A 17,252-nucleotide genomic window follows, 5' to 3' on the forward strand; every position below is an offset into this window, starting at 1 on the left:
TTTTCTTTTGGTATTGTGCAGTAGTAAATTTTTCTTAGTAACAGTTGAGAGACTTGAGTTCCATCCCTGATGTGCCAAACACCTATGTAGATAAATTGTTACCTAGGATGATGTATCAGGAAATCTTTGTTGCTACCTAAACTTGTGCCAGATTATGAATTTGATTTGGTTAATCATTAGAGGGGGTTGCTTCCAACTTCATGCATAGTAAGTAGTAGGAGAAGAATGGTGTATTCAGGAATTAGCAAGTCGAGCATTATTTGTTTCCAAGATGAATCATTTTCTTCATAGAAAGAGATGGAATCCACCATGGCAAACATCATCTCCATAACCAACCTTTTTCTTCTTACAAAAGGAAAATGATGGAGACTAGTTTTGATCCCAGAGCTTTGTGATGATATGAAGTTTTTACCCATCAGGCTAGTTAGCACTTTATGATGAGTCTAGTATATCACTATTATATTAGTGTCCTGGTATAATTTTGATGAGTAGGTCGTGCCACTTGCAAGTCATACAAATGAGACTAGTTTTGATCCTAAAACTTTGTGGTGATATGACTAGTTAGCACCTTCTTTTGGAACTTTGTGATAAGTGGGTTTAGTATATCACCATCGTATTGTCCAGGGAAAATTTTGATGAGTAATTTGTGACAACACTTTGGAACTCATAAAAATGTTGGCGGTTGTATAACAAAAAGATACGTCAGGCTTTCAACCGTGATAAGTGGGTCTCGTATATCATCATTTGATTAATATTCAAGTAAAATTTTATTATGATAAGAAGATTAATCTAAAAATAAAAAAAATATGGAGTTTGGAAATTCATGGAGAGACCAGTAGATAATATTTTCTTGGAAGGAAAAAATCGATTATTTCTCATATGATGGCATGCAAAGATCCAAAACAAACTTTGATCGTCTTAGCCAGGTGATGAAGTTTAAGATGGATTGGTTTGGGGAAAGGATTTTGGCCTCTTGTGAGTACGTATATGTTTTGGTCTTTAGCGTTCTTAGACGCCACTCCAATGCATCCAAAACTCCAGTCTGTTGCCAACCCTTTTGTCTCTCTCTCTCTCTCTCCCGTCTTCCATGAAACCACGCTTCTTCTTCCTTCTCTTGAAATCAATTCCTCCTTCCTCCGGCATCAAAACCCCTTTCCTTTGAAGCCCAAACTCTCATCTACTCCTTGTTCTCCGATTTCTCTACAAGAATTCCAGTCTTTAGCCGTCGCCAAATCCCACCTGTCGGCAATGCCGGTCCTTCAAATTCGATCTTGTCTCTTCCTCCTCCTGATCTCCGCGCTCGCCCTCGAGGCTTCGGTTTCCGAGACTCCCTCCGCCTACGAGATGCTGGAGAAGTTCGATTTCCCCAAGGGAATCCTCCCCGAGGGCGTGAAGAGCTACATATTGAACGGGGATGGGGGCTTCGAGGTGTACCTCAGCGGGAATTGCGAGTTCAAGGTGGAGGGAGGGTACATACTCAAGTACGACCGGAAGATCACCGGGAAGGTAAAGTCGGGATCGCTGACGGACTTGAAGGGGGTGAGCGTCAAGGTCTTGTTCGCCTGGTTCGGCATCAACGAGGTGGTGAGGAACGACTCCGATATCAGCTTCTACGTCGGTCCCCTCTCCGCCTCCTTCCCCGTCTCCAACTTCGATGAGTGCCCGCGATGCAGCTGCGGCTTCGACTGCGCCACCGCCCTGCCCATGGTGTCGTAAGCCTGCTGCTTCTTCTTGGGTAGTTATCTTCTCCTCTTATGGATGTTAGTTCAAGATCTTTTGGGGTGAGTGTGTTGAAGGGAATAAGTTTCTGTAAGATTATGAATTAGACCAAAATCTTTTTGATCCCAAAATTCATTGGCATCGATACGTTTTTAGTGTTGCAAACTTTTGCGATTCCTCAATAACAAACCCTAATTTCTCAACAGTTTAGATCTAATAAGTAAAGTTTGCTCTCCTTTGACTCTTCTTGATAACTTGGCTTCTATTTCATATTCCTAATTGGGTCAGTGAGAACAAATCTCCATCAACATTCTTTTAGTGTTCTTCAGGGAAAGGGTTGTGCTTTAATTTGCTGCTTATGTCATTGATGGTGGGTGGTCAGCAAAAGCTTTTCTCAATGATTTTAGTCTTTGTGAATTGGTTCTATTATTTCCATCTTGTTAAGCAGTTGATGTCCAAGGCTTTGTGGCAACAGCATTTTCTTGGGTGGGGTACTTGTGATGTGTTTTGATGACTCTTAACTCTACTTCTGATAGTTCTTATTAATGTTGAAGTGCATAGATTATTGAAGATGCATGCACATGAATTTCACCCATTTAGATCTCAAAATTGTTTGGTCTTTTACTGTAAAATTGGTGCTGCAAATCATGAAGTTACACATATCAAATCTTGTATTATGCATCACTTCTTTGTTCTTGTATCTCCTTTTCCTCTTTGCTTGTAGATGGTTGCATTGCTTTGATATATCAATTCCATATTAATCCAAATGGTTACTGAACTTGTATTGAGATTTAAATCCTTATTATATCTCATGATGTTAGGTCACCCCTAACCCCAGAATAATGTTGGTTAAGAAAAAGTTCCTAGTCCCAAGTAATATGGTTAATGTGTTTATCAGGAAAATACTGTTCTAGCTTAAATCTTGATTCTTTAATTCTTCTATATTCCAATGAGTGTTACAGAAGATGACCCACTTCTACTGGTTTCTTCATGCTGCTCAACAAACTTAATTATTGAGCTTGTCTGTATCTATCAGCACCACTCTTCTTCATCATTTGTCTTCCAAAATCATGTGGCTTTGTCCAACAAATTATAAACCAATCAAAAGAGAATGATGGCCAGTTGTGTTCAATCTGTCAAAACTGTGCTGGTCCTTCAACAAATGAATTAGGATGACTGGTCATTGTGGTTTAGGTTTGACACATCCTACTCGATCCAACTCTTGGTAAACATATGAAGCTAAACATAAACCAGTGTGGGTTTTTCATGAAAACCTTCGCTTTGATTTCTCAAGATTAGAATATCTGATGTTCTATGAAAGGGTCTTCTCTCACATTGAGAGAAAATAACGTAGAGCAAATCATGTTCTATCCCACCAAACCAACGCTATGAGTTGGTTCGGGATGCAGTTCACAACATTTATAGTAGAAGGGATAATAATTGTTTCAGTCACTGATAACATTATTAATTGGGGTGTTCAGGTTGAATTGAAAAATCTACCAAATCAAAACTAAACCTGAATTGAATTGGTGTAAAACCGATTTGATTGTTCTATTTTAAAGACTATAAATGATTCTATTTTGATGTACCTTGGGCTCAATTTTATATTAACATATATATAATTATAAAAGTAAAATATTTAATCTTATTTATCCTAACATTATCGATTTTATTAACAAAAGATATAGATCGAGTCAAAACTATCTTTTAGCTTATTGTTTATAAGGTCGACCATATTATCGTTTCCGTTGACCACCATTATAATAGTGATTTATGACATCACCCTCTATCACCATCGATAAAATTATCTTTTTTTTTATTATTTTTATATCATTTATGTATTTGTTGTTACATGCTATATTTTTTTTATGATTATAGAAATTTTAATGTAAAATTTTTTAAGCCTAAGGACTAGGATGCTAAAAATGTTTAACTATAAGAGTTTTAATGTATATTTTTGAAGTCTAACGATTGGAATGTTAAAGAGGTTTAACTATAAGAGGTTTAACTATAAGGAGTAAAATGTAATCAACTCCCAAAAGACCTATCCGAAAGAAGCCTCCCTATATAAACTTAAAATTTAACGAACTCACTTGGTGTCCATTTTTCTTTGGAAACTATAAGGAGGAGAAAATGAAATAAGAGAAATTAATTGTTACCAAACCTATGCATTTTAGTTTCAGGGGTTTAATTAATTAATTATAATTCAAATATTTAGGCACAATACATCATAACCATTAAGATTGATTCAGCATGGAATTTTGAGCATAAATAATTCATACTATGAAGGCACATGATACTTAGAAAATTATTGATGTTTTTATATTGACATGACCGCAAAGCATTGTTGCTTAATCAATCAAAGAGTAGAAGATATAAAGAGAGAAAAATGAGGCAGTTCTTTTGGAACAATCGCTACATGTTGTCATTGTCGAATGAGGTGGTTAACTATATGCTTTGCTAGTTGATATCCACATGTACCTTTGTATTTTGGCGAGGGGTGAATACAGGGTTTGAATTAAAACCTTTAAATAATTTATCGGATAACATTCGAGTTTTCAATCAAAGAGTAAGGATAAAGGATGAAATTTCGAACCCTTGGTATTATCATTTGGTAAATGATTGACTAATATTCGTTTTACCATATTAGTCATTATACCTTAGCATTAGTCAAATTAATCGAGATATATGTTTCAATTTTTAGTATGATAATATTCTAATCATAACACACATCTTGAGTCACAAATTAACCAAGTCCAATCTCTAAGCTGGTCGCAAATTTGGTGCCAAGTTGACAGTGCATCTTCTAAACACTACGTTAGGGGTAAGCTTGGTAAAAGCACTCCAATCTAAGAGGATTTGAGAAGATAAAGTATTGTATACATAAGTTGTCTGATATAGTCTTAGGAATACACATGAGCCTTGTTATAGGGCTTCATGTAACATACTACTTCAAATTCTACATATATCATACATTCATGATTGAGATAAGATGATATTTTTTAGTTTACTACAACTCTCAAAGAGAGTGTAGCACGAAAAAAAAATATTTTATTGCTAAACAAAATGCAAGACCTCACCTATGGACCGTGATGCTTTATAGTTATACATATGTTATAAACTTATAATCTCAAACCACATATGTATATTTGATCCAAAAAACTATGTACATAAAAATATGTTCAGAGGTTGTTATCTATATCTATTTTGAGAAAGGCCCATAACTACTCACCTCTTTGCATATCATATGGATGGATTAATAATATTCTTTTATATAAAATAGGATCTATAATAAGTGATGACTTAGTAAATATAAGCTTTTTTGTGTTTTATTTAAGTGAGCTTGTATTATGTTACGTACAACTTAATTCATTTGCATGAAACTTTTCATGGTAATCTCACATTTTTATGGCTTGTTTAGCAACTTGCAACCCTATAAAATAATAGCTGTAGAGTAAACAGGTGAAGCTCTAAGTCAAAATAAATCATAATACATATGTGCATGGATAGATCCTAATTTAAGTAATAGAAACATAATATATTTATGAATTATGAAATCACATTTCACGATATCTACATACAATTTCATACTCACATATCTATGATTGCAAAAGATATTTCATTGTAAATTTATTTAAGTATGGCCTCTTTAGCAACGTACCATCTCGTAACATGATAGATGCATAATAAGAAGATATAACTCTTATTTAAAGTAAATCATAATTCATGTGTGCAGGTCATGGTATGTACAATGAAAAATCATAGTATACTTATGAACTCCTAATCATACATCATGGCACTACATGCACTTCCACATCATATATATCTATAAATGCATAAAACATGTCATGACAAATGGTATGACAACTACCTAATAAAGACATAAAAATTTTACTTTAAAGTAAATCAAAATACAATTATGCAATGATAATCATAATACATCTATGAACTTTTGCATCATATTTTATAATATATATGTGTATTCTCATACTACATGTCCTAGCATACACATTCACTCCTAGACCATACATCGTAACATATATGTTGACCCTCACATTATAAATCATATTGTAATCATCGATAATTTCACCCTTACCATAAATTAATTACTAGAAATAATATATTATTTAATATATATTATTTTCCTACTTGTTTGTGTGGTATGGTTAAGGAAATGATTAAAATTAATTTCCTTAATCATGTGGATAAGTGAATTTGTTTAGCAAAATTAAATTATTAATTAATTTATTTCCTAATGAGTGATATGATTTTTAGGATGTAAATAGTCCATATTCTATTTTTGTGTGTGAACCATAAGAAATGAATATTATATTTTTATCTTTGTGCAGAAGAGTAAAATATAAATAAATTTAAAATAAAATAAAATTATTATTTATCTTTGGAAGAGATCGCATTTTCACTGTTATAAAGGGGCTCCTCGTTCCTTATTTCGTATCGAGCCTAACAATGAGAGAATTGAAAAGATGATTTCCGGAGGAGATGATCCTAAGGAGAGGAAAGTCGAGAAGAGGTAAAGTCTTCTCTAATTAATCTTGATTCATATTTTAAAAATTTGATATTAAGATTGTTATACTTTCATGATGCATAATAATAATTTAATTTAAAATTTTTATAAGGATAATTGATTTTAATGTTAGAATGATTATTTGACTTATAAGTAGGAGATAGTCAAACTGATAGTACAAAGGTAACTTTTCATATTTAGAATAGATTATTACCATAACCAATAGTTATTGTCTTCTTTCTTTTGAATTTAAACATCTTCATGAACTTAAATTGCAAAAATTTGAACAGAACAAAGGAAAAATATAAGAAACTTTTTTTATTTGTTATCGTGATAACTCTATACTTATAATTATAACAATTATGGACATGGTAGGCTTTCAAATCGATAAGGAGTGCTGCATGCACGGTGGAAAGGATGACAACGATAGTGAACTTGGAGGGAGCAGACCTGCTCGATCTAACATTCTTCAAAGGGCTTTACATGGGCATAATGGTGATGCAAGTGAAAGGACAACTACTGGCAACCATCCATCTCGTGTATAACAATCAAAATAGGCTCGATTTCTAGAATAATAATGAAATATTTATCTCATGAGGCAGAAGTTTCAATAGATAAGGAGCTTCTTTATGGTCTTATACCCAATGCGAAAAGACATACAATTATAGGCCCCTACCCAAAGTGTGGTAGCTATGTCTTCCTAGCCATAACCATGTAGAAATTAACACCACATCATTCTCACTTTGAATTGCACTAAAATTCACTGCAACACTACTATGTAGAACTTGGTGTTTAGTTTCGCCTTGAACGCAACCATTAGTAACATTTCTTTTGTTGACAGTAAGTTTTTTCACATTCATAACTTTGAATCGAGAAACACTACGTTTGATTCCATCAGGATCAATGCTATTTTAAGAAATGAAATTATTTTAAGTTTATAGTATTATTTGTTTTAGTAGTTATTTTAACCTTGTATTCGTTCAAATATATTAAAAAAATATAATATTAGTTTTAATAGTTATATGATTTCATAAAATTTAATACAATAATAAATAATTCTTCAAGTCTTGTGTTCTCTAGAATTGGAGCTTCTAAGATATAATATAAAACATATCACATTGGACATCAATTCAATCCACCATTATCTTTGTCCGAAAGGGTTTAAATTTTAAACTCATGGGATAGTTCGTCTATATCTAACTATTACTGTTATTCATCTTAATCCAATCAAATCCATAAACTTATTAACTCAAACCTCCTTTTTTATATTTTAAACATATTTAGATCACATTTCATCCTCCGATCTCTACATGTATATCATACAAAAACTTATTAGCTCTTCTTTTAATTCATCCTTTCATTTCACATACATAAATATTTTGAATACAATGACATTATACATGATTCTTTTTCACTTTCTACATAGCATAAAAGTTATAGATTTTGGATATTCATCACACCAATATTGCTCACAAAGTTTACAAATTATGGAGATAGTACCTTACGAAGAAAGAGGTTATTGCTCACAAAGTTTACAAATTATGGAGACAACACCGTACAAAGGAAGAGGTTGTTTCTGGTTGAAAATAGGCCAAGAATAGAGTAGTGAAATGGCAAACTAGTAATCATACATATCTTTCTCAACCGCAAGCATATATATAAATAGTAAGTAATCGTTAACTTAGTGGTCAAAAATTACTTAAAATATATTTACAAGTTGATTACACGAGAAGAAGCCTTTTGCATGCCCTCAATATAAATGATTACTTCATTCAGATTATTGATACGCAAACAAAAGTGCTAATTTGGAGTATACATCGATCGCGGAGAAGACTTTTGATAATGAGTGTAGAATTAAGTATTATTGTGATTGGCTTGTTATCCCTCATCTTAAGTGGGGTGAGGGTAGACATAGCTATCGGTGTTTACAATGTGAAAGATTACGGAGCAACAGGAGATGGCCAAACTGATAACACAAAGGTAGCTCTTCATGTTTATTATAAGTTATTACTATAAACAATAGTTTTTGTCTTCTTTCTCATGAATTTAAACATCTTCATGAACTTAAATTATAGCAAGATTGAGTGGAATAGAGGACAAACATAAGAAACATTTTGTATTGGTTATCACGACAACTTCATACTCACTGTTGTAACAATTATGGACATGGTAGGCTTTTGAAGCAGCATGGAGTGCGGCATGCACGGTGGAAGGGAGAACAACGATAGTGATCCCAGAGGGTGCATACCTGCTTGGTCCAACAATCTTCAGAGGGCCTTGCAAAGGCATAATGGTGATGCAAGTGAAAGGGCAGCTACTAGCATCCACCCATCTCGAAGCTTACAAAGAAAATTGGCTCGATTTTCAGTACATTAATGGACTAGTTATCTCAGGAGGTGGAAGATTCGATGGACAAGGAGCTTCTGCATGGCCTTATAACCAATGCAAAAAGATACTCAATTGCAAACCCCTACCGAAGGTATGCTAGCCTTGTCTTCCTTGTTCTAACCATGCAGAAATTAACACTACTTCGTTCTCACTTTGAAATGCACTAACAATTGTTGCAACACTACTGTATAGACCTTGGTGTTTAGTTTCGTCACGAACGCAACCATCAGCAGCATCAATTTTATCGACAGCAAGTTCTTCCACGTTCATGTCCTTAAATCAAGAAATATTACATTTGATTCCATTAGGATCAGTGCTCCGGGAGATAGCCCCAACACTGATGGCATCCACATCGCCGACTCGACCAATATCCAGGTTGCTAACTCGGTCATCGGCACTGGTGATGATTGCATCTCCATCGGCTCGGGCTGCACCAATTTGACCATCTTTAATGTGTTATGCGGTCCTGGCCATGGCATCAGCGTCGGTAGTCTCGGCAAAAATGCTGGTGAGAAAGATGTCATCGGGCTGAAAGTGATGCAATGCAATCTTACCGGTACAACAAATGGATTGAGGATCAAGACATGGCAATCTTCTTCATCTAGTTTGAAGGCCACTGATTTCCTCTTTGAACACATCATCATGAACAATGTCTATAACCCTATCATCATAGATCAGAACTATTGCCCAAATGCTAATTGTCCCGGAAAGGTATACCTTATTGCTCCTACTACTACTAAATATATCATTAGAGTTCTTAAATGGACTCAATCTTGACATTTGTGCATCATTCCTTTCTCTATGTAGGATCCTTCTTTGGTTAAGATCACGGATATCAAGTATAGAAATATCACGGGGACATTTGCCTCACCAGTAGCTTATAAACTAGTGTGCAGTGTGGCCGCACCATGTGAGGGAGTGGACCTCAGTGACATTAGCTTGGAGTACAACGGAAAAGACAAGCAAGCCCAAAATGCAACGTCTATTTGTGTTAATGTTTATGGCAGCTCCAATGGGAATGTGAAACCTGACCCTTGCATCTAAATTCTTGGGTTGTGGCAAAAGGGATGAACTGAACTTTTGCACACAAGAGTTCCTTTCCCTTCTTATGCATCCTCTTTGTTACTTTGAGTGTATACCTTATATTAGAAAAAAATAAATAAAGAAATCAGAGTACATGCAAATTGGCATCCAATGCATAGAAAAAAGATGTCTAAAGTTAGTTTCATATTTTTATGAAAAATATAAAGTAATTTTTTATGACATTATAATAATAAAGTATAGTTATCAATATTATCAAGTTGTTATTCGACTATGCCCTCGGTCACTAGTTGAAATGTTGTGCCAACAATTCAGACTATATGTTACTTATGAAAATACTTTAAAACATATAAATAATTTAAAATTTTATATAATAAAAATCTAAAATATCATAATTAACAAAAATAAAATGATAATAAAAATTTAAACAAAACTTCAATCACATAAAATAGGATAAAAATAATATCGTTAACTTATACTATAAATATAAACTTTTATGCACATTATGTGACACATGATAATATATAAAATATCAAAAGGTGAATATAAAATTTAATTGCTTAAGCACGAATATCGATATAAATATAACTTACCTATACGACGATAGTTAAAAAAATACTTACTTTAATAATACAGGTACAATAATTAGAAGATATGATAACAAGAAAATGATCTAAGAAAAGACATGACCATACATTTATGATGTTAGTCATAATAATACTTAGTATCGAGAAGATTTTATTGGAGAATCATTTTTATAAAAAAAATTAAATAAAATCTAAAACAACACTTGACTTGGTATATTTTTGAAAATTTTGGGTTCTTTTACTTAAATGAATTCTATATTGTACTAGATATTGATTAATTTTGATATTTAATCATGCTGATATAGTTACCTAATTTTCAAATTACCATTAAAGGAACAAAAAAATATTCATAAAAGAACAAAAAAGTTGTCATGATAAAGAGATTGAAGGATTAAAGAAAAACAAAAATATAGATGAATTATTCGGAAAAGTAGATTAGACAAAGCATTTAAGATATTTGATCAATTAATTTTTGCTTTCCATATTTAATAAATGTTACATGATATTAGATAATCAATTTAATTACAGATTAAAAAAAATATGGACTTACATCGAAGGTTATGTAGGAAAAGATAAAGAATAGAAAAAGAGAAATCATAGAAAATATGAAGGATAGTTGGTTATGTGTTTAATTATCATTAGAATTTTAAATTTTCACATAGGTTTATTCTATCTTATTGTTCTATGAAAAAGAGGTTTGAGAGTTACAAACTTTTATCGAATATTTATAATAAAAAATAAATAAATGATATTTTTTGTCATGTCAGCTTATAAAGTAGCATGGTATATGTTTTCAATCAATGTATTTGTGTGCAAATTATAAATGTATATATCATACATAATTATTTAATAGACTAAAAAAATATTTTATTATTTAAAAAATATAAACATTTTATGTAAGTTTGTAACCAAAAATAAATAATGATTCATATAACAAATGAAATTATTTTAACTTTACAATGTTATTTGATTTTAGTTTTTATTTTAATATTGTATTCATTCAAATACATTGAAAAATCTATATTATTAGTCGTCATGCCTTAGCATTAGTCAAATTAATCGAGATATATGTTTCAATTTTTAGTATGATAATATTCTAATCATAACACACATCTTGAGTCACAAATTAACCAAGTCTAAGAACTAAGCAGGTCGCAAATTTGGTGCCAAGTTGTCAATGCATCTTCTAAACACTACATTAGGGGTATGCCTGGTAAAAGGACTCCAATCTTAGAGGATTTGAGAAGATAAAGTATTGTATACTTAAGTTGTCTGATATAGTCTTAGAAACACACCTGAGCCTTGTTATAGGATTTCATGTAACGTACTACTTCAAATTCTACATATATCATACATTTATGATTGAGATAAGATGATATTTTTTAGTTTACTACAACTATCAAACATAGGGTAGCAGAAAAAAAAAATATTTTATTGCTAAACTAAATGCAAGACCTCACCTATAGACCGTGATGCTTGATAGTTGTACATATGTTATAAACCTATAATCTCAAACCACATATGTATATTTGATCCAAAAAAATATGTACATAAAAATATGTTCAGAGGTTGTTATCTATATCTATTTTGACAAAGGCCCATAACTACTCACCTCTTTGCATATCATATGGATGGGTTAATAATATTCTTTTATATAAAATAGGATCTATAATAAGTGATGACTTAGTAAATATAAGCTTTTTTGTGTTTTATTTAAGTGAGCTTGTATTATGTTACGTACAACTTAATTCATTTGCATGAAACTTTTCATGGTAATGTCACATTTTTATGGCTTGTTTACCAACTTGCAACCCTATAAAATAATAGCTGTAGAGTAAACAGGTGAAGCTCTAAGTCAAAATAAATCATAATACATATGTGCATGGATATATCCTAATTTAAGTAATAGAAACATAATATATTTATGAATTATGAAATAACATTTCACGATATCTACATACAATTTCATACTCACATATCTATGATTGCAAAAGATATTTCATTGTAAATTTATTTAAGTATGGCCTCTTTAGCAACGTACCATCTCGTAACATGATAGATGCATAATAAGAAGATATAACTCTTATTTAAAGTAAATCATAATTCATGTGTGCAGGTCATGGTATGTACAATGAAAAATCATAGTATACTTATGAACTCCTAATCATACATCATGACATCTACATGCACTTCCACATCATATATATCTATAAATGCATAAAACATGTCATGACAAATGGTATGACAACTACCTAATAAAGACATAAAATTTTTACTTTAAAGTAAATCAAAATACAATTATGCAATGATAATCATAGTACTTACAGTTGAAATCATAATACATCTATGAACTTTTGCATCATATTTTATAATATATATGTGTATTCTCATACTACATGTCCTAGCATACACATTCACTCCTAGACCATACATCGTAACATATATGTTGACCCTCACATTATAAATCATATTGTAATCATCGATAATTTCACCCTTACCATAAATTAATTACTAGAAATAATATATTATTTAATATATATTATTTTCCTACTTGTTTGTGTGGTATGGTTAAGGAAATGATTAAAATTAATTTCCTTAATCATGTGGATAAGTGAATTTGTTTAGCAAAATTAAATTATTAATTAATTTATTTCCTAATGAGTGATATGATTTTTAGGATGTAAATAGTCCATATTCTATTTTTGTGTGTGAACCATAAGAAATGAATATTATATTTTTATCTTTGTGCAGAAGAGTAAAATATAAATAAATTTAAAATAAAATAAAATTATTATTTATCTTTGGAAGAGATCGCATTTTCACTGTTATAAAGGGGCTCCTCGTTCCTTATTTCGTATCGAGCCTAACAATGAGAGAATTGAAAAGATGATTTCCGGAGGAGATGATCCTAAGGAGAGGAAAGTCGAGAAGAGGTAAAGTCTTCTCTAATTAATCTTGATTCATATTTTAAAAATTTGATATTAAGATTGTTATACTTTCATGATGCATAATAATAATTTAATTTAAAATTTTTATAAGGATAATTGATTTTAATGTTAGAATGATTATTTGACTTATAAGTAGGAGATAGTCAAACTGATAGTACAAAGGTAACTTTTCATATTTAGAATAGATTATTACCATAACCAATAGTTATTGTCTTCTTTCTTTTGAATTTAAACATCTTCATGAACTTAAATTGCAAAAATTTGAACAGAACAAAGGAAAAATATAAGAAACTTTTTTTATTTGTTATCGTGATAACTCTATACTTATAATTATAACAATTATGGACATGGTAGGCTTTCAAATCGATAAGGAGTGCTGCATGCACGGTGGAAAGGATGACAACGATAGTGAACTTGGAGGGAGCAGACCTGCTCGATCTAACATTCTTCAAAGGGCTTTACATGGGCATAATGGTGATGCAAGTGAAAGGACAACTACTGGCAACCATCCATCTCGTGTATAACAATCAAAATAGGCTCGATTTCTAGAATAATAATGAAATATTTATCTCATGAGGCAGAAGTTTCAATAGATAAGGAGCTTCTTTATGGTCTTATACCCAATGCGAAAAGACATACAATTATAGGCCCCTACCCAAAGTGTGGTAGCTATGTCTTCCTAGCCATAACCATGTAGAAATTAACACCACATCATTCTCACTTTGAATTGCACTAAAATTCACTGCAACACTACTATGTAGAACTTGGTGTTTAGTTTCGCCTTGAACGCAACCATTAGTAACATTTCTTTTGTTGACAGTAAGTTTTTTCACATTCATAACTTTGAATCGAGAAACACTACGTTTGATTCCATCAGGATCAATGCTATTTTAAGAAATGAAATTATTTTAAGTTTATAGTATTATTTGTTTTAGTAGTTATTTTAACCTTGTATTCGTTCAAATATATTAAAAAAATATAATATTAGTTTTAATAGTTATATGATTTCATAAAATTTAATACAATAATAAATAATTCTTCAAGTCTTGTGTTCTCTAGAATTGGAGCTTCTAAGATATAATATAAAACATATCACATTGGACATCAATTCAATCCACCATTATCTTTGTCCGAAAGGGTTTAAATTTTAAACTCATGGGATAGTTCGTCTATATCTAACTATTACTGTTATTCATCTTAATCCAATCAAATCCATAAACTTATTAACTCAAACCTCCTTTTTTATATTTTAAACATATTTAGATCACATTTCATCCTCCGATCTCTACATGTATATCATACAAAAACTTATTAGCTCTTCTTTTAATTCATCCTTTCATTTCACATACATAAATATTTTGAATACAATGACATTATACATGATTCTTTTTCACTTTCTACATAGCATAAAAGTTATAGATTTTGGATATTCATCACACCAATATTGCTCACAAAGTTTACAAATTATGGAGATAGTACCTTACGAAGAAAGAGGTTATTGCTCACAAAGTTTACAAATTATGGAGACAACACCGTACAAAGGAAGAGGTTGTTTCTGGTTGAAAATAGGCCAAGAATAGAGTAGTGAAATGGCAAACTAGTAATCATACATATCTTTCTCAACCGCAAGCATATATATAAATAGTAAGTAATCGTTAACTTAGTGGTCAAAAATTACTTAAAATATATTTACAAGTTGATTACACGAGAAGAAGCCTTTTGCATGCCCTCAATATAAATGATTACTTCATTCAGATTATTGATACGCAAACAAAAGTGCTAATTTGGAGTATACATCGATCGCGGAGAAGACTTTTGATAATGAGTGTAGAATTAAGTATTATTGTGATTGGCTTGTTATCCCTCGTCTTAAGCGGGGTGAGGGTAGACATGGCTATCGGTGTTTACAATGTGAAAGATTACGGAGCAACAGGAGATGGCCAAACTGATAACACAAAGGTAGCTCTTCATGTTTATTATAAGTTATTACTATAAACAATAGTTTTTGTCTTCTTTCTCATGAATTTAAACATCTTCATGAACTTAAATTATAGCAAGATTGAGTGGAATAGAGGACAAACATAAGAAACATTTTGTATTGGTTATCACGACAACTTCATACTCACTGTTGTAACAATTATGGACATGGTAGGCTTTTGAAGCAGCATGGAGTGCGGCATGCACGGTGGAAGGGAGAACAACGATAGTGATCCCAGAGGGTGCATACCTGCTTGGTCCAACAATCTTCAGAGGGCCTTGCAAAGGCATAATGGTGATGCAAGTGAAAGGGCAGCTACTAGCATCCACCCATCTCGAAGCTTACAAAGAAAATTGGCTCGATTTTCAGTACATTAATGGACTAGTTATCTCAGGAGGTGGAAGATTCGATGGACAAGGAGCTTCTGCATGGCCTTATAACCAATGCAAAAAGATACTCAATTGCAAACCCCTACCGAAGGTATGCTAGCCTTGTCTTCCTTGTTCTAACCATGCAGAAATTAACACTACTTCGTTCTCACTTTGAAATGCACTAACAATTGTTGCAACACTACTGTATAGACCTTGGTGTTTAGTTTCGTCACGAACGCAACCATCAGCAGCATCAATTTTATCGACAGCAAGTTCTTCCACGTTCATGTCCTTAAATCAAGAAATATTACATTTGATTCCATTAGGATCAGTGCTCCGGGAGATAGCCCCAACACTGATGGCATCCACATCGCCGACTCGACCAATATCCAGGTTGCTAACTCGGTCATCGGCACTGGTGATGATTGCATCTCCATCGGCTCGGGCTGCACCAATTTGACCATCTTTAATGTGTTATGCGGTCCTGGCCATGGCATCAGCGTCGGTAGTCTCGGCAAAAATGCTGGTGAGAAAGATGTCATCGGGCTGAAAGTGATGCAATGCAATCTTACCGGTACAACAAATGGATTGAGGATCAAGACATGGCAATCTTCTTCATCTAGTTTGAAGGCCACTGATTTCCTCTTTGAACACATCATCATGAACAATGTCTATAACCCTATCATCATAGATCAGAACTATTGCCCAAATGCTAATTGTCCCGGAAAGGTATACCTTATTGCTCCTACTACTACTAAATATATCATTAGAGTTCTTAAATGGACTCAATCTTGACATTTGTGCATCATTCCTTTCTCTATGTAGGATCCTTCTTTGGTTAAGATCACGGATATCAAGTATAGAAATATCACGGGGACATTTGCCTCACCAGTAGCTTATAAACTAGTGTGCAGTGTGGCCGCACCATGTGAGGGAGTGGACCTCAGTGACATTAGCTTGGAGTACAACGGAAAAGACAAGCAAGCCCAAAATGCAACGTCTATTTGTGTTAATGTTTATGGCAGCTCCAATGGGAATGTGAAACCTGACCCTTGCATCTAAATTCTTGGGTTGTGGCAAAAGGGATGAACTGAACTTTTGCACACAAGAGTTCCTTTCCCTTCTTCTGCATCCTCTTTGTTACTTTGAGTGTATACCTTATATTAGAAAAAAATAAATAAAGAAATCAGAGTACATGCAAATTGGCATCCAATGCATAGAAAAAAGATGTCTAAAGTTAGTTTCATATTTTTATGAAAAATATAAAGTAATTTTTTATGACATTATAATAATAAAGTATAGGTATCAATATTATCAAGTTGTTATTCGACTATGCCCTCGGTCACTAGTTGAAATGTTGTGCCAACAATTCAGACTATATGTTACTTATGAAAATACTTTAAAACATATAAATAATTTAAAATTTTATATAATAAAAATCTAAAATATCATAATTAACAAAAATAAAATGATAATAAAAATTTAAACAAAACTTCAATCACATAAAATAGGATAAAAATAATATCGTTAACTTATACTATAAATATAAACTTTTATGCACATTATGTGACACATGATAATATATAAAATATCAAAAGGTGAATATAAAATTTAATTGCTTAAGCACGAATATCGATATAAATATAACTTACCTATACGACGATAGTTAAAAAAATACTTACTTTAATAATACAG

At 32.2% G+C, this 17,252-nt stretch overlaps 3 protein-coding genes across 3 annotated transcripts; all 3 read left to right on the plus strand.

Annotated features, from left to right (window-relative positions):
- Window positions 1–1,010: 1,010 nt before the first annotated feature.
- Window positions 1,011–1,922, plus strand: LOC135608008 (uncharacterized). The gene has a single exon (XM_065100390.1). The coding sequence runs from the start codon at window positions 1,024–1,026 to the stop codon at window positions 1,714–1,716; it is 693 nt and encodes a 230-aa protein (XP_064956462.1). The 5' UTR covers window positions 1,011–1,023; the 3' UTR covers window positions 1,717–1,922.
- A 4,690-nt stretch (window positions 1,923–6,612) lies between these two features.
- On the plus strand, window positions 6,613–9,676 carry LOC135607592 (exopolygalacturonase-like). The gene is made up of 5 exons (XM_065099541.1): window positions 6,613–6,783; window positions 8,418–8,537; window positions 8,638–8,723; window positions 8,839–9,343; window positions 9,440–9,676. Exons 1-5 carry the CDS (start codon window positions 6,613–6,615, stop codon window positions 9,674–9,676), a joined length of 1,119 nt encoding a protein of 372 aa, XP_064955613.1.
- Window positions 9,677–15,098: 5,422 nt separating this feature from the next.
- Window positions 15,099–16,619, plus strand: LOC135607593 (exopolygalacturonase-like). Its single transcript, XM_065099542.1, has 5 exons — window positions 15,099–15,167; window positions 15,361–15,480; window positions 15,581–15,666; window positions 15,782–16,286; window positions 16,383–16,619. Exons 1-5 carry the CDS (start codon window positions 15,099–15,101, stop codon window positions 16,617–16,619), a joined length of 1,017 nt encoding a protein of 338 aa, XP_064955614.1.
- The last annotated feature ends 633 nt before the right edge of the window (window positions 16,620–17,252 follow it).

Source organism: Musa acuminata, chromosome BXJ2-3, assembly GCF_036884655.1.
Source record: "Musa acuminata AAA Group cultivar baxijiao chromosome BXJ2-3, Cavendish_Baxijiao_AAA, whole genome shotgun sequence".
NCBI classification, from domain to species: Eukaryota; Viridiplantae; Streptophyta; class Magnoliopsida; order Zingiberales; family Musaceae; genus Musa; species Musa acuminata.